This window comes from Diceros bicornis, unplaced genomic scaffold (assembly GCF_020826845.1).
Source record: "Diceros bicornis minor isolate mBicDic1 unplaced genomic scaffold, mDicBic1.mat.cur scaffold_67_ctg1, whole genome shotgun sequence".
Taxonomy (NCBI): Eukaryota; Metazoa; Chordata; class Mammalia; order Perissodactyla; family Rhinocerotidae; genus Diceros; species Diceros bicornis.
The window spans coordinates 406251-423605 of record NW_026691553.1 but is presented as its reverse complement, the minus strand read 5'-3'; the positions used below and the strand labels follow the sequence as shown (position 1 = coordinate 423605).

Genomic DNA, 17355 nt, shown 5'->3' with positions numbered 1-17355 from the left:
CCTGTCTACACTGGGAACGAGCGTCCTGCAGCGAGGTTCACACTGCAGTGTGTGATCCAGGAGAGCCCCCCAGGAAGTGAGGGGCGGCGAATGGACCCACAGGAGCCCCAGGGCCGTGCCAGCCCCGAGGGGTGGGCAGACACCGGCAGAGACAGGGCCCCCGCCCCCCGGACCCACAGCCCCCCATCCCTTGGAAGCAGGGAGACGGGAACAGCAGTGAAGACAGCCCGGGACCAAGCAGCCAGTGCAGCATCAGGTTTATTCACTCTGTACAGCCGGGCCGCGGCCTCCCACAGCGGGTTAGGGTTAGGGACACAAGAACGAGCCCACGACGAGCCGGGGTTGTTATAAAATTGCTTTAATTCGCTTCTCTCCGCATTACAAGCCGGCGGGCAGTGGACGCCGGGCTCCGTTACAATACTGAGCCTGTAGTCGCTGTTATCAAAATATACATCTGTGTGTCCCCATAAAAAACCGCGTTTGCTGCCCCTCACATCTTACAACAGGTATAAAAAATTATAAATATCTACACCCTTGTTCACCCCATCTGGAAACGTGGGGTCCAGGCCCCAGGGAGAGCCGGCCAGCTCGGGGTCTGCACAGGGAGCCCCCTGGACCCGCGAGGGCAGGACGAGGCCAAAGGAGACAGTGAAGACTCCAGGGCCTTGGTCCCATCCGGGGTCCCAGCGTCAGGGGCAGACGCAACAGAAAACTTTGGTCCAAAATTTGCAGGAAAAAGTAGCCCTGAAAGTTGAGGAGCGCCGGTCCTCGAGGCAGAGGACGGGCGGGTGTAAGGCATCGGGGGCCGCCCTGGAGACTGGACCCTGCCCTGCGACTTCATTACAGGAATACAAATAAGTACAGTATACAGGTCACAGCGCGAGGAGGAGACAGGTTACACTCACACCCATTCTTATCATCTCGCTATAAAAAGGTACTTAAAACTATGTCTTTTGCATATAAATGAAAAAGATTAGCATATTTGGTCAACTGAGATATTGCTAGGCACGGGCGTGCAGCGCATCGAAGCACGAGATCACGAAGCTGAAGGGGGCGGCCTGGGGGTCGCACACTTGATTACATGGGGGTCGGCCTCAGCCGCCAGGCCACGGCCCCAAGCCCACGCGCCTCTACCGCGAGGCCCGCTGGGGGGAGCGGCAGGTTTAAGGCACAGGGGAGCCGTGGAGGTTGGGGCGCCCGCCCCGCGGGCAGCGGAAGGCACAGGGCGGGGGCAGGCGCCCTGCCCAGCGTCGCCAGGAGCCTGAGGCCGGCACCCCGTCTCCCCAAGGTGAATTAGATTTTGATTTTTTTAAAAACAGGTCAACTGATTTCTCTTTAAAAAAATAAAATCTCTGGTCTTAAGGTCACTTCAGCTGCTTTTTAAAGTGGCTTTTTTCTGGAATGATGGAAGTGGTGGCCGGGCGCGGCGGCTGGTCCTCGGTGGCGGGCCTAGATGGTGGACTTGGAGAAGGACACTCGCAGGTGGTGGTTCTCGCCCAGGTCGTGGTTGTGCAGGTCGATGAGCGCCTGGATGGCCTCCTCCACGGAGCCCATCTGGATCAGCGCCATCTTCCGGTCCTTCCTGTGGGGGAAGACGGGCCGGGCGTGAGGGGAGGGGCGGGGAGGGGCGGGCAGGCCGGCCAGCAGGGGGGCCTCATACTCACTGGAAGAACTTGAATCCCTTGACGATCCCGCCGTTGCTGGAGAAGAGGATCTTGAGGTCGTCCTCAGATATGGAGGGCCTGGGGGGAGAGGGGACCCTGAGCTGCGTCCAGGCCCCGGGAGGTCGAGGCCATCCCCTCAGGACAGCAGTGCTCAGATGGCCGAGGCAGCCCGGGGACTCTGAGAGCCTTCAGAGGCCCAGAACCAGGACACCTTAGGACCTGGCCATGTGAACCGTCCACTAGAAGCAGAGAAACACCCCACCGGGCTCAGAAGCCAGCCGGCTGTGGAGACCCTCGGCCCCTGGCCCCGCCCCACCGTGCTGGGGGCTCCACTCCGGACAGGACCCGCCAGCCCACGTACGGGATGTTGGAGAGGTGCAGAGTGGCCGAGGGCGGGAAGATGTTCTGGAAGTTCTTGGAGCCGGGCTTCTTGAAGCGGTGCAGCGGCGAGCTGCCGTAGTCCTTGGTGAGGCCCTGGTCCTCCTGGCCCTCCCGGGGCAGCTGCACGTTCTGGTGCTTCGACAGCGTGATGCGCACCGGCTTCCCGTGCAGCTTGTGCCCGTTGAGGTGGCTCATGGCTGCGGGGCAGACCCGCGTGGACGCGTGAGGCCCGAGGCCTGCCACCTGCCCGCCCGCCCGCCCGCGCCCGCCAGGGGCCCGGGCCCTCACCCAGCTGGGCCTGGCTGCCATCGGCCATCTGCACCAGCGCGTTCTCCTTCTTGTTGAACAGGATCTTCACCCGCTGCACGTCGCCGTACACGCCTTCAAAAGCGCAGGGACAGGCTGAGCTGCGGGCCCCGCCGCCGCCTCCCCGCCAGCCCCCGCGCCCGCTCCCCCTCACGGGGCTGGCTCTTCCCGCAGGCTTGCTTAGTCTGCCTCTGGGGACCTGCGTCTAGTCACAGGGGCGTCACCAGGAGGACGACCTTCAGCAACAAGTCATCAAGTCCAGGACAGGCCACCTGCCAGAGCCACCACCAGCATGCTGCCACACGCTTAACTCTGCGGGCATGCGGGGACCACCACGCGGTCTGCGGCGGCGGGCACGTACGCAAACCGCAGGCAAGCCACGCGCGTGCGGGCCGAGGCCGCCAAAGGGAACTCCATTAAACGAAAACAAAGTAATAAAAGTGTGAATGATAACATACCGAAGAGAATAAAGAGGCTTTGGGGTGTGACTCTCTTTAGAGGACAGCAGAGCAAGGCAGCGGAGGGACAGGGAAAGGGAGAGGTCAGGGAGCGAGGAGCCATCGTCCACCACGAGGAGGCAGGCGTGCAGTTGATGGATGATGAAGTTGTCAGGATGTTAATATTCAAGGGCAGGTTGGTTTCCGGAGAGCAGGGTTTGAGGGGGAATTTTGTTTTTATTTATTTATGGTTTTGTTTTGTTTCAAGCAACAACGGAAGCAGAAGAACCGTGCAGTCAGTTGGCAAAGAAATTCCGGATCAGGGCAAGAAAAAAAATTGGGAGAGGGGAAGGGGAGAAAAGAAAAAAGTAGCAAAAAACACAGGTCAGTAAATACATAAGAATCCATAGTGTTCCACAGTCAAGCTCCACACGCACACGGGCCCGGGGCTGCCAGGTGGGCCCGCCTGCCCGCGAGCAGGAGGCACCGGCGCCCGGCACGGCCTCCTGTGCCCAGGCCGCTCGCCGGTGCCTCCTCCGCTGCGGCGGCCTCGCTCACACAAGCTGGCTGCTCTGTTAGTGGAGGCTCTGCCGGAGCCCGACTCAGGCCGCACAGGGCTCCGGGGTGCCAGCCCTCAGGCCGAGAAGTCACAGGAGCGGTCAGACAGACAGAGGACAGTCTGAGAGGCTGACAACAGGCGAACCCCCTCTTCCGAGGTAAGTACCGGGAGCCTTTACGCTTCCTCCGGCTCTCTAGGCCTAACTGGGCCGTGGAGCCACGTGGGGTCGCCGGCCCGGGGACCGGGGGACCGTGCCCCCCCAGAGCAGAAGCGCCTGTGGGCCGGCCCCTGCCGACTTCGGCCAGCCGAGCTCTAACTGTTAGCCCCGCTTTCGTGAACCAGAAAACATGCGACTCAGAGCGCTACGGAACTGGAAACGTAACTCAAGATGCTCAAGAAACAGGAGAGCTCCGCGCTGAGGAAAGATCGACGCGGGAGCCACGTCAGCGCAGAGGGGCTGCAGGGGACAGCGCGACTCCGGCGGGGCTGGGGTGACAGGGCCCAACCCGTCTGCCACCTGCACTAGGGCCCGGGGGGACGCCCTGGGAGGGGCCACCTACCTCGGGATTGAGGTTGCTGACCAGCAGGACAGAGTTTCCCCGCCCCTGCCAGGCCTGGGATGGCGATCCGGCCCGCTGCCGCCGCGGCCGCCGCCGCTGACGGGATGGCCAGAGGGGCCAGGGCCCCATGCACGTTGGGGACGGAGAGACCTGCGGAGAAAGAGGTGGCCGGTGAGCAGCAGCACCACGACCCGAGAGGGCGCGTGGGCCCTGCCCCTCCTCATGCAAAGGAGCCGCGCAGGTGCCTGGTCGCTCTCGGCCCTGCCAGGCCTATGGCGCTCCGTCCTCTCCTCGAGGCACAGGTCAGCCGGCTCGGACCCGTCTACATGCGCCAAACAGCACAGAAGCTCCGGCTCCACGGAGGCAGGATCCGGCCCGCGGGCCTCGGCCGCGTGCATGCAGGTACCCGTCACCATGCAGACGACAGGCCGGCACGCCACAGCAGGCTCGTGACCGTCACGTGGGTGGGCACCCAGGCCCGGGAGGGACGCGCAGGCGTGCCCGCTGGCTCATGCGCTCCGCTTACCCGGCCACTCAACTGCCTCTACTAGGGACACATCCCTCCAACCACCGTTCGCACTCGTCCTGGCCCTGCGGGCGCTTGAAGGGAACAGACCAGAGACTGCGGGGTTAGCCGGCTCTGCGCGGGCCTGGCCTACACCTGCCCTGTCCAGGCTCCTCGGGGACCCCGGGCCTCGCCCAGGAAGGGGCTCCCGGGGCGGCGCCCACGCCGGCCGCCCGTGAAGCAGAGCTACTGGAAAGGTGTGTGGGCATGCAGGTCGGCTGTGGGGACGAGAGCGAGTGTGCGAGTACCTGCGGCTTGAGGGATGGCAAAGGTGGGAGGGAAACCAGCTCCTGCATACGGAGAGGCTGACATTATGCCGGGCGCACCTGGAAACAAACGAGACACTAATCATCGCTCCCACCGCCCCGCGCGGGCTGCCCGGAGCCGCTGCGGGCAGGGCCGCTCCTCCGCCGTGTGGGCACTGGCCGCGCGGGGCCCCTAGGCCGGGCACTGACTGAGCTAGGTCCTCGCCCCCCGCGCATGGCGCTTGGGCGCCCCGGCGCCTCACCGAAGGCGGCGGCCATGGTCTGGTCGAGCGACGGCTGGCTGTCGCCGGAGGGCAGGTCGGGGCGCGTGTAGTCACGGCTCTTATCGTTGTTGTACTTGACATTGAGACTGGTGAGCTTGGAGAAGTCGATGCGCAGCGTGCAGCAGGCGTTGTAGATGTTCTGGCCATCCAGCGACTGTGGGCAGAGGCAGTGAGCGGGCTATGTGGGCCGTGGGCGGCGGCCGGGCATCGAGAGCGGGGGGCACTCACCAGCTTGGCGTGCTGGGCGCTCACAGGCTCGGCGTACTGCAGCAGTGCCTGGAACTGGTTGTTCTTGGTGAACGTGATGATCTTCAGCACGGTGCCGAACTTGGAGAAGATCTGGAAGAGAGAAGAGTCACGCCGTGCCCCGCCACAGCCGCCAGCCCCGACCCCGGCCCAGGCGGGGGCCGCTCACCTGGTGGAGCACGTCCAGGGTCACCGGGTAGAAGAGGTTCTCCACGATGATCCGGAGCACCGGGCTCTGGCCGGCCATCGCCATCCCGGCGTCCACTGCGGCGGCTGAGGCGGCCAGGGCCAGATTGCCCGACTGCACGGAGTTCACGGCTTGCAGGGCTGCCTGGGCCCGCTGTGGGTGCAGGGCCGTGAGCGTGAGGCCCACCCCACAGGCTCGTTTCCCGCATTCCCGCCCACCCGCCCGCCCCAGCCCCGCGGGCGCACCGCCTGGTTGGGCGAGCTGTCAGTCTTGAGCTCCTTGTGGTTGGAGAACTGGATGTAGATGGGCTGGCCGCGCAGCACGGGCGTCACAGACGTGTAGTAGTTCACCATGGTGTTCGCCGCCTCCTCCGTGTTCATCTCGATGAAGGCCTGGGGGGGGCAGGGCTGTGAGCCGGGAGGACCGGGGAAGCCCCCCACAGGCCCCCAGTGCGGGCGGGCAGGTACCTGGTTCTTCCCTTTCAGCATCAGGAGATTGGTGACCTTCCCGAAAGGAAGCCCCAGAGAAATGACCTCGCCCTCAGTGACGTCGCTGGGGAGCTTCCGGATGTGGATCACCCTCGAGGGCACGCCCGAGCTCCTGTTGTCACCTTTGAACTTCTTGCTATCATTTCCGTTGGCTGAGAAGAGGGCGTTTTGAGTGGCACAAGTACCTCCCAGGCTCCCTCAAGGCCAAAGACCCCCTTCCCAGACCAGCTCCACCCCGCCCGGGGGCCCCTGCCCCCATGTGGACTGCGGCTCCCAGCTCATCCCCCCCACCGCGGGCGAGCGTGTCCCCCACGGGGCCATGGGCCTTACCTGCGGAGGCTGAGCCACTGCTCATGATAAAGGGTCCGTTGGTGACACAGGCAGAGAAGAGCTCGTCAGATCCCCGCTGGAAGAGAGGGGGCGAGTGGAGCACGGCGGCCTCGCCCGCAGCCCGGCCCTCCTCCCAGGCCCCCGCCCGCAGCTCTGCAGACCCCCAGAGAAGCACCCAGTCCTCCCTGCCCAGGCCCCGGGCCCTGAATCCCAGGACACTGCTCTGTCCAGCCTGCCAGCTCCCTGGGGCTTCTCCAAGGTGGGGGCAGGGGGACCTGTCGCCTGCAGCGGGCTCTGCGTGCCACTCCCATCTCCAGGTCCTGCATGACCCCGCCTGGGGCCGCAGACAAGGCCCTCAGGGCAGCTGCCCCTGACAGCCCCGCAAGCTATGAGCACCGCGCCCCCTCGCTCCACCAGAAACAAAGCCCCCTTGTCAGCCACAGCCGCCTGCCCCACTGCCGGAGCCGTCCTATTTTCCAGCTTGAGGAACCTGAGCCTCGGCCTCGTCACCTGTCACTTCCGGGGACCAGAGACGCCCCCGGGCAGCAGGCGGCCCTGCAGTGAGCGGGGCGGGGTGACGAGTGGGCTCTCTGCAACTTCTGACAGACCAACTTCTTTCCAGAAACAACTCATTTACTCATTAGTCCCAACCTAACCAAATCAACTCCCCAGAACCACATCAGACAGGCCCTGGAGTACAGGCCCCAGGACACAGCCACACGACTCGGGAGCAGAAGCGGGCGAGACTGCAGCCAGCCCGTGGATGGAGCGCCCAGGTCTGGGCCCCGCCGCCCGCTTCTACGGCTGCAGCCCAGGCCCAGGGGCGGCCAGGACAGAGCCACCCCAGTGACTCCTCAAACCACCTCTGGACGTGTGCCCGGCGGGCAGGGAAGGGTCCCCGGCCCCCAGCGAGCCCTCCGCTCCCGCAGCAGGAACAGGCAGCTCTGGGGCAGAACTTTCCCCCACCCCTGGTCTCAAGGACGCCTTATCTCCGCCCTTCCCCCAAACTACCAGCCCAGCGGCCTCTTACAGAGGACACCCCACCCCGCTCCACCCAGGGCCGCAAGGCCGCCCCTCTTCCCAGGTGCTGAGGTGCCCCGGACCCCCGCCCAGCCCTGCCCACCACGGACGGCCGCTCTCCCTGCCCACCCCAGACAGCGGCGAGAGCGGCCGAAGAAAGCCGAGAAGGTGGACAAACTGCCCTTCGGGACACGGAGCCACAATGACGTGGACACTGCCGGGCCCACTGCTGTAGCCAGGTCCCCGAACCAGACCCCCAGCTGGGGGAGTGTCTGCAGCCCCCCCCCGGGGCCCCCAATTCTGCTCTGCTGTAGGCTGCAGGCCCGAGGCCACGCTGCCCTCTACCACAGAAGCAAAGGCTGAGAATCGGGGGTGGGGACCCAAAGCCCCCAGGGGGAGACGAACACAGAACCTGTCTGCCCGGGGGTTGGAGTCTGATGCCAACAAGGGCACTCTCAGAACCAACCCCCACGCCACCACTGGGCTCCCTCCCGGAGGACACAGGGACACTAGAAGCTCAGGAGCGGAGGAGGCAGACCAACCAGGGACCTTCCCTGAGCAAGAGCCAGAAGGAAAGCAGACCCCCAGCACACGGAGCAGCCGTCCTGTGCCCCTCCCCACCCCAAGCACCCCAGCTGTCTAGGCCACAGGAAAGCCCCTCCCACCCCGCCCCCAAGCTCCCCTTCCTCAGGCTCACATGCCCCTCCCGCCAGAGCCAGAGCAGGACAGGCCGGCACCCCAGGCTCCTGGGGCCGCCACCACCTTCGCGCCTCTGGGCTCCTGACAGACGGGCGGGGCCCGCTTCCTCTGAGCCGTGGCATTCTTGGCCCTGATTGTGTTCCCATGGCAGGTGGCCTGGCACTCCCACACCCCTGGGGCAGACTGCTCGTCCGCCCCCCCCCCCCAGGACACAGGCCCAGTCTGCACGCAGCACCCCCTGCGCAGGCGGTGACAGCGGCTCACGAGGGGATGGCCCACTCAGGCAACACTCCATGGGGCAAAACCTTGAGGGGACACCAGCCAGGCTGGCTCGGGTATCCCTGCTGCTGGGGACAGGGCATATCCTGCTCCACACAGCGGGACAACTGTCTCTTCTTCATCCACGGCTGTGCGTCATCACGGCCCTTGACGCCTGTCGCTACAACACAGCTCGTCCTAACCCCGGGGCGGAGGACGGCAGAGGGAGCCTCCCCCACCGGGTTTCTGTCCCGTGCAGCCAGCTTCTGGAAGCAAAAGTCCCTTGGGGACAGGACGGGACGGGACAGGTGAGAGCTGCTCCAGCTTGAAACCTAGCAGACCCCACAGAAGGTGGGAAGAGGTTACGTTCTGCGTAACGGTTACCAACGCCTCAGCCCAGAGACCATCTCCCTCCACCTGCCCGAGAACAACGGGTTTTATCCGAAGGACGACCTGACACACAGCATCTGAGGACAAGAACCCACTGAGGGAAACCGAAACTCAGCCCAGGCACCATGGCCGACTGCAGAGACCAGCGGCCGCCAGCTCGGACACTGAGCCGCCTGCAGAGGGCTCAGGACACAGCCCGAGGAGGGGCACCACCCAGCCATGGCCAAAACCCTGTCCTGAGCTGTCAACCAACCAATCAGCGGCGCCCGCCATCAGCTCCTGGACACCCCACTCCTGGGGGCACCCCTGGGGGAGGACCGCCGGCCCCTCTCCTGTGGAGCAGGAGCCTGGTCACCGTCCCCACGGTGGGTCGGACCAGCAAGAGAAGCTGCAGCTAAAGAAGAGAGCGCCTTCACCTCCCTTTACCTTGAAACACCCTACAGGATGTTTCAGAGCAAAACTTATCCACAACCCGTCAACAGCAGCCCCTAGCTGTCCCAGAGCCTCCATGTGCCCTCTAATCCCACCACCCACCCCACAAACTCCTTGGGGGGCAAACAGATTCCAACTTGTCCCATACCAAACCACGGCCCTCAAAACATGCTGGGCGGACCTCCAGGTAGGCCCCGATCACACGTTCCACTTAACCAAGAGCTGGTCCGCGCAGAGATCCGGCCGGCTCTGGGTTTCAAGGCCAGGAGGGGCCCAAACTGAGACCAAAGGTGCCTTTCCTGCGACAGGCCACCCAAACCCCTCAGCTGGAAACGCACAGCCCAGACGGACTTGATGCTCATGTGGCAAAGGAACGTGTCTGAGGAGAGACCGGCCCGCAAACCCCCCGCCTCGAAGCAAACTGTGAAGCCCGGGAGCCGCTGCAGGCCAGCGCACCAAGCTGTGCAACAGACACAGAGACAGGGCAAGCAAAGAGAAAGCCAACTCAGCGGTGCCTACCTTTGTACCAACTGCTATGTCTGGGACAATGCTGCAGAGAGAGAAAAGGAAATAGTTAGCCAGGTGTGCGGCCGCCCCGGCCCAGGAGGGGGAGAGCCCGCCGCCGCCGCCGCGGCTCCTCTGGCTGCACACGCTCCCCCCCCAGGCTCTCCTAACTGGAAAGTCTGGGGCAGAAAAGTGAGCGGTCGCTGCAGCTCAACTTGAAAAGGAGCCATCATTGTCCTCTGCTCCCCTCCCTCCCAGCAGGACCCCAGGCCCCGCCCCCGGAACCGGCCGAGGACAAAGACGCCCCCTCCAAAAGCCCCAGGGGGACGCCTGAGGCTTGCTGTGAAAGCTCGAGTGCTGTTGTTCGCTTTCTAAAAACTGGAAATGCTCAGAGGAAGGCAAGCCGGTGAGACGGCTGGCCCTGGGGTACGAGAAGGGGACTCGAGGTTCAGAGAAGAGAAGCCTCCACGGAGGAAGAGGTGGCACACTGGAAACCGTCAGATAAAACCCGCACGAGTTACTCATCAACCCAGCCCCGCGTGACTGGACTTTCCCCTGGCTGCCTCGGGCCCTGCGCAGGGAGGTAGGAGGACAGCATGGCCGCCGAGGTGCCTGCCGCCCAAGAGCCCAGACCACACCAGGCCAGCTCCCAGCACCGAGCGGGAGCCCCCCAACGGCCTCCACGTGGCAGATATAAACTGGCGAGAGCCAGAAGGACTCACAGAGCGTCCGTCCAGCAAGGGAACTGAGTCAGCAACGCCCCCCACCAGGTCACCTGGCCACCAAGGCCCAGCGCTCCCGTGACCAGAGCCTCCGTGATGTCACCAACCATGTCCCCCTCACCCAGCAAGCCAGGGATGGCTGGCCTCACGCTGGGAACACGACCCAGGGGCGCCCCCCTGCAGCCTTTCCCCAAAGTTCTCAGAGTTCCTCCTCCCCTCACTCTTGCCCTTAGGGAGCCGACTCAATGGCCCTGACCCCCTCGGGCATGGGGCCCCCAAAGCCCTGCACCCCAGTCCTGCCAGCTGCTGCCCTCATCTGCTCGCATGCATTCTCGCTACCACCTCCGCCAGAGCCTTCACCTCTCCACTATAAAAAAAAACCCTCATGGACTAGCTTCAACAGACTTTAAAAGACCTCACTGAACCAGAGAAAACTTCCCAGAAACACTGAAAGAATGAAAAGCACGCAGTTTCCCCGACTGCTAAGCCAGAGCGACTCACTGCTTCCTGCTCCCTGGGGGGCCGCAGACACGGGAAGTGTTTCACATAAAATGGCCTTTCTGGAAAAGGTCTCCAAGCCCTCCACAGAAGGCAGGCCCGGCCTGGCTGCCTAGGTAACCACACCACCTACAAGAGCCACATCTGGGGGACAGAACATTCCCTCCAAACAGTCCTTCAGAAAGGGGGTGAAGCGCGAGAACTTGACCTGACACTCAAGGAGGCTCTTTCCATGGGAATCTCCCCACGGGGGTCAGGACCCACTTCCCTGCACCCCCGCTCGCTAGCTCGGGGAGGGGTTCCGAGGTGGGTAGGACATCCAAACCAAAACGGAAAGCGGACCACGAAGGAATCGTGTTCCTCCTACTGCAGCAACTTTTCTAAAAGGCTGGATTTAATTCAGCCCAAAACCTATCATTTCCAACCCGAGGCACCCAAGGCACGTGACCCCCCGGGCATGTGAACCACACCCCCCAGCCCGAGGGTCAGGCCCGGGGAGGAGGACGGGCTCGCCCAGAGCTCCAGATCAAAACAGAACCGCAGCGGCCTCTACGTCTCCGAACTTTCTTCGAGTCAGCGCTCACCCCTCCCCCACAGAGAAACAAGGGGATTAAAAAAACAAAAAACCACACAACGTGCAGGACGAGAAACCGCTTGAAAGCGGGTTTCGTCTCTCCGGGGCTCCAGCGCCTTCCCCGGGGCCCGGCAGCAGCCGTAACCGCAAGCCTGCTGCGCGGATACTTTGTAGCGCGGCGCAGACACAGTGTAGCCGCCGCGCCCCGGGGGGCTCCGCGAGCGGCCGGCAGGCCCCCCGCCCCCGGCGGGAACAAAGGGGGCGCGCGGCCGTGCTTTGTGGGCCGCGGGCGGGGGCGAGCGGGGCCCGCGCCCTTCCGGGAGGAGGCGGCGTCTCCGGCCGCGCCCGGGCCCGCGGCTACGGGGGGGCCGGGGGCAGAGTCCGCGCGGCGGGAAAGGCCGCGCACGCGCACCAGGAGGGCGACGGAGGCGCGGGGAGCTGCGCACGCGCGCGCGGGGGCCGGACGGGGCGCGGGAAGGGCCACACGGGGCGCGCGGAGGGGGTACGGGGCGCGGGAAGGGCCCCACGAGGGGCGCGAAGGGGGGACGGGGCGCCGGAAGGGCCACGCGAGGGGCCGCGCGTGCGCGCGGAGACCGGACGGGAAGCGGGGAGGGGCGCGCGGCCGCCGCGTGCGTTCGGGACGGGGCGCGCGGAGGCCGGAAACGGGCCGGCCTGGGCCCCGCCGTCCCCCCGCGGCCCCTGCCGCCGCGCCCCGCGCCCCGCACCCGCCCAGGGCGGTGGAGAGAAGGACCCAAGGCGCCCGCGGGCCCGGGGCGGGGACGGGGCGGCGCGCGGGCCGCAGCCCGAGGGGCCCGGGCGGCGGCGAGGGGAGCGCGGGCGCACGAGGAGCTTGGCGAGGAGCGCGGCAGGCACGACTCACCCGTCCATTGCACACCGAGGAGACCCGCGGGGGACGGAGTGGAGGCGCCGGAATAGCAGGAACCGACCCAACGGCTCCGAGTTATAGACTCACAAAATGGCGGAGACGCCCGAACACGTCCCCCGCGCGCTCTGCCCATTGGCTCCCGCCGCGGGGAGGGGCGGGGCGAGCGCCGCGGGCCCCTGCCGGCACCTCCCACTGGCTAGGAGGCCGCTCGGGGGGGGTGGGGCCAAGGGGAATGGCAGACGGCCATTGGAGGAGGCGGACGTCCGTCAGGGCTCCAGGCGGAAACGGCCCTTGGAGTCGGGGGAGGGGAGACAAGCTGGGGCCACGTGAGGGCTTCTGAGCCAGTGAGCGAGCCGCTCTCCTGCGTGGGGCTCTGCGGGAGACGCCATCTTGAGAGTGGGTACGTGGCGAGTCAGGCGGCAGGAAGCGTGCTTCCCCCCAGGCTGCCGCCATCTTGCAAACGGGCAGGGGCCGTCCACCTCCGGCGTAAGGGCAGAGGGGAGCGTGTCCCCATCTTGGAGTCGGGCAGGGAACCTATGAGGCTCCATCTTGCTTGTGGGCACGTGGTCGAAAAGTCGAATTCGAACTGGGACGTGACTCCTGGGTTAGCGCGCGGGGAGGTGGAGGCCGCCAGGGAGCCTGCGGGCGCAATGCGGCCAAGGAGCGCCCTTTGTTCGCCCCAGGACCGCCCAGCCCGACCGCGCTCCGCTTCCCTGCTGCAGGGAGGGGGAAACTGAGGCCCGGGGCGCGCAGTAGAGCCGCCCGCCGTGCACGCGGGGAAACCGAGGCCCGGGGCGCACAGGGGACCCGCCCGCCGTGCACGCGGGGAAACCGAGGCCCGGGGCGCACAGGGGACCCGCTCCCCGTGCACGCAGGGAAACCGAGGTCCCGGGCGCACGGTGGACTCGCCCACCGTGCGCGCGGGGAAACTGAGACCCCGGGCGCACGAAGCGGAATCTCGCCGTCATGGCCGTTCGGGACAGGCGCATCTCCATCCCAGCAGAACACCGTTAACACATTCCAGAGAGCGCTGGTTCCAAGAAGAGTTGAATAGGGTTGAGGGTGACAGGGGCGCCCCTTGGAGAGGTGATAGGGAACGAGGGCCAACGGGGCTGGAGAGTGTGTGTGGGGTAGGGGGCACACGAGGTCAGGGAGGCCAGCGCCGGGAGGCCGCGTGGCTGTGGGTTCCCCAGCGCTTTTGGAAGCCCCCGGGAGACACGGCGCACCCCGGGCCTGGCGGGGTTCCCGGCTCTGAGCGGACGTCCCACACGTAGAGAAAATCCCTGTGATGGTCGTGTGCTGTACGTCGGTGCTGCAAAACGGGTTTGTGATTGGCACCAGCCTGCAGAGGGAGAGGAAGAGGCGTTTGTCATTTCCCTAAATCGAGACGAGGCCAATGCGCCCTGCCCCACTGGTTGGTTTCGTTTCACAGCGACTAAGCCGGGTGCTGGCAACAGCGCCAGCTTCGGGGCCGCCAGCCTGGACGCGGCCTGGGAGCCCTGGAGCCTGCCGCGGTGCCAGAGCACTCGGGCGGATTAGGGGGCAGCCGCCGATTTCCACGGAGGCCTGCCGCCCTGCTGTCCGTGGCTGTCTCTTGAGCCCAAGGCCGTCGGGAGCCCCAGAATCACTAATCAGGAATGTCCCGGCGGATTTAGGGGAATCCCCCAGGCATTCCCGTGGATTTGCTCTCTCCAGGCCTCCCATCCCACTCTGCTCTGGGTACCACCACGGCCAGCTGCTTCTCTTCCTTCTCAGTGGCCCGTGCCAGGGACAGCCCCCCCTCGACAGCGGGCAGAGGGAGGAGACACCGGAGTCTCACAGCCCAGAGGGACAAGAGGCTGACACTGATGGAGCCTCCACTGGGACCCGAGCGCGGGTCTGCACCGTCCGGCCACCTGTGTGCTTTCTGATCTCATTCACACAGGTCTCCTCTGCACATCCATTCCCTTCTGGAAGGTTTTTCCCTGAAGCTACACAACTCCCTCCTTCATGCCCCTGCCCTGGGGCCTTTGCACAAAGGCCTCCTTATCAGAATATCCTCATGTCTCCCTCTAAAACGGTTGAGGAAGGCGCCTTTCTTTTCCACAAGAGCTCTTCGCTATAAATTTCAAGTCAGGCCAGCGTCCGGGAGGAAACTCGCGAAGCAGCTGAGTCGCCACGGATGGCGGTGTCCTCAGCTGGTGGAAGTCCCTCTGCCGTCTCGGGCCAGCCCCCGAGTCTTGCTGGACGCAGGCACACCTGCCCTGACCAGATTCACCCGGATTCCTGCCCATCAGAAGTGCGCAGACCGGGGGGCATAAAACAACACACATTTACTCTCTCCGGGTTCTGGAGGCCGGACATCTGGGATCAAGGTGTCAAGAAAGCCGCGCTCCCTCCGGAGGCTCCAGGGGAGGGTCCATCCCGCCTCTCCCAGTTTCTGGGGCCCCAGGCATCCTTGGCTTGTGGCCACATCCCTCCAGTCTCTGCCTCCGTCATCACACGGCCATCTCCTCTCTCTGTCCCTTCTCTGCATGTCTCTAAAAGGGACACTTGTCACTGGGTTTAGGGGCCACCTGATACTCCAGGATGCTCTCGTCTCGAGACCCCTAATCACACCTGCAAAGACCCTTTTTTCAAACACGGTCGTGCTCACAGGTTCGGGGATGGGGACGTGGATGTATTGTTTTGGGGGCCCCAGCCAGGCCTCGACACCATCTGAACCTGGGACGCCGGCAACAGGCTGCCGCCGGCCCCTGGTGACGGCCGGGCCGCGTCTGGGGAGCCCCCCAGGCTTAGGGCCAGCATTGAGAATTAGATAGATGCCCCCGACTTCCCGACAAGCAGACGGCCTCCTCTCTGTCTCTCTTTCCCGTCTCGCCCTCCCCGCCGGCCAGCTGTTCCTCATCAATGATTCAGGGCCAGCCGAGCCGCCTGCTCACCTTGTGATTGTTTGAGAAGTTTGAAAACGATATTTTCCCTGCGGGAGCGAGGGAGGTGGGGGGGAGCCAGATGGGGGTGTCCCGTGAGGCCTCGTTCCTCTTCTCAGATCTGATGGGCGTGGAGGATGGTGCCTCAGTTTACCCCTTTGTCAAAATAAGGGGCAGGGGCAGGCCAGTCCCCCTCTGCGTCCCATTTGAGTTTCAAATGAAAACGCCTTTATAGTTGTGGAATATTTGTTCGTGTTTGCTAATTCATTGCCTCGATTACAAAAGCAATGGGGGGTGATCCTAAAGCAAAGGGCGTGGGCCTCCCCTCACCGGCCTCCCAGCCTCTCGGGCCCATTTTCCAGATTTCTGTTGGACTGAGCTGGAGGTGGGGGATCAAGGAGGCACCGCCAGCCCCTCCAAGCTGGGGCCCCTCCTCTGCCCCAGCTGGGTGGCCGGAGCTGCTCCTGGGCCTCTGGAAATCAGGGGCAGAACCTGAATGGTTCACTCTGGCCTGAGAATATTCACTTTGGAACTGCCGCCCGCCCTGTGGCCCCCCGCGCTGTGGCCCCATGGTCCTGTGGCCCCATGGTCCTGTGGTCCCATGGTCCTGTGGTCCTGTGGCCGGCCCATCAGGGAACAGCTGACTCCCCAGCCCCAAGGCTTCCGGCCGCCCGGCCCCCCATCTAGGGTGGGAGCCCAGGCCTCTTCCTCTGACACCCCTGCCAGGCCCTGCCCAGCTCCAGCCCCCAGGGGGACCCTGTTCCTGCAAGATGGTGGGTCCCCAAGGTCCTTCCCTTGAATTGTCACAGTCACCTCTCCAGGGTCTTCTAATCCCAGGCCCCCATCGCTGGCTCGGCCTCTCCCCTCCCCCACCCCAGGCCCTCCGGCCAGCGTGCAAACTCGAAGCTTATCTGCCCAAACCCGCCTGGCGGGCCCCACCCCCGGAACCCACCCTGTCCCCAGGCCCTGCCCCCGCTGTCTCTCCACCCAGAGCCACCCCGCCCCCCACCCGATCCAGATCCACCGTCCACGCTGTGGGAGCTCAGCAACTCCCTCCACGCTTCCTGCTTTAACTCTTTAATCCTCTGAGCAGGAAATACTGTCCCTTCCTTTTCCAACACCAGGGAGGCTGAGCGGGCGGCCTGAGCCTCTCAGCCTGTAAGAGGCCTCGCTGAGCTTGACCCAGGCTGCCCCGCCTTTGTGGGGGTCTCACCGAGGGCGGGTGTGCGGAGGGGCCACAGTCTGGCTGGTCCTCCAAAGGGTCAATATAGAGCTACCAGCTGACCCAGCAACTCCCCTCCTAGGTACATGCCCCAGAGAAATGAAACACCGTCCACGAAACAACATGTACACATGTCCACAGCAGCGTGATACACAACCGCCAAAATGTGGAAACAACCCAGATGTCCACCCGTGATGAACGGATCTACACAATGTGTCCATCCACACACTGGAATATTATGCACCCGTGAAAAGCAGTGAAGCCCTGACACAGCCACACTGTGGATGGACCTTGAACACACGATGCTCAGGGAGAGAACCAGACACAGAAGGACACACGGTGTGTGAGTCCATTGATGTGAAATGTCCAGAACAGGCACATCCACAGACAGAAAGTGGGTTTGTGGTTATCAGGGGCTGGGGAGGGTATGGGGGTGACTGCTGATGGCTGGCATTTCTTTCCTGGTGGTGAGACATTCTAAAATTGATTGTGGTGATGGTTGCACAACTCTGTGAATGTACCAAAAACCACTGGATTGTACCCTTTACATGGGCACGTTATACGGTATGTGAATTATATCTAATAAAGCTATTTTGAAGAAACATTCAGATGAAGATTGGAAATGCCAAGCACAGGGGAGGACGGGCAGGTGGAACTATAGATGTCGCGGTGGGGAGGGGACGGTCCAGCCACCTTGGAAACAGCTCTGCGGCTTCTCGTGAAGTTGCCCGTTTACTTCCTCTAAGACCAGACATGTGAGCTCCTGTGTGTTCACTCAGGAGAAATGTGTAGAAACAGTCAACAAAAGCCTCGACAAAAATCTCCATAGCAGCTTCTTAAAGAAATATAACAGACAAACTCTAAAAAGAACCGAGGTGCTCACCAAGTGAAGAACAGACACGTCATCCGTGGTGTGTTCACGTAATAGAATACTACGCAACAATGAAAAAGAACAGTGGCTTGCAGTAGTAAGAAAGAAGCCAACATGT

General features: G+C 64.0%; 1 protein-coding gene across 1 annotated transcript; it reads right to left on the bottom strand.

Moving 5' to 3' along the window:
* Nucleotides 1-341: 341 nt before the first annotated feature.
* PTBP1 (polypyrimidine tract binding protein 1) lies at nt 342-12204 on the bottom strand. The gene is given in 15 exon segments (XM_058537760.1): nt 342-1582; nt 1665-1742; nt 2026-2242; nt 2334-2426; nt 2810-2843; nt 3908-3946; nt 3948-4057; nt 4981-5155; nt 5230-5340; nt 5417-5587; nt 5680-5826; nt 5902-6074; nt 6253-6328; nt 9571-9601; nt 11406-12204. Coding segments are annotated over 13 exon segments (1506 nt in total). The 5' UTR covers nt 6278-6328; nt 9571-9601; nt 11406-12204; the 3' UTR covers nt 342-1449.
* Between the last annotated feature and the right edge of the window lie 5151 nt (nt 12205-17355).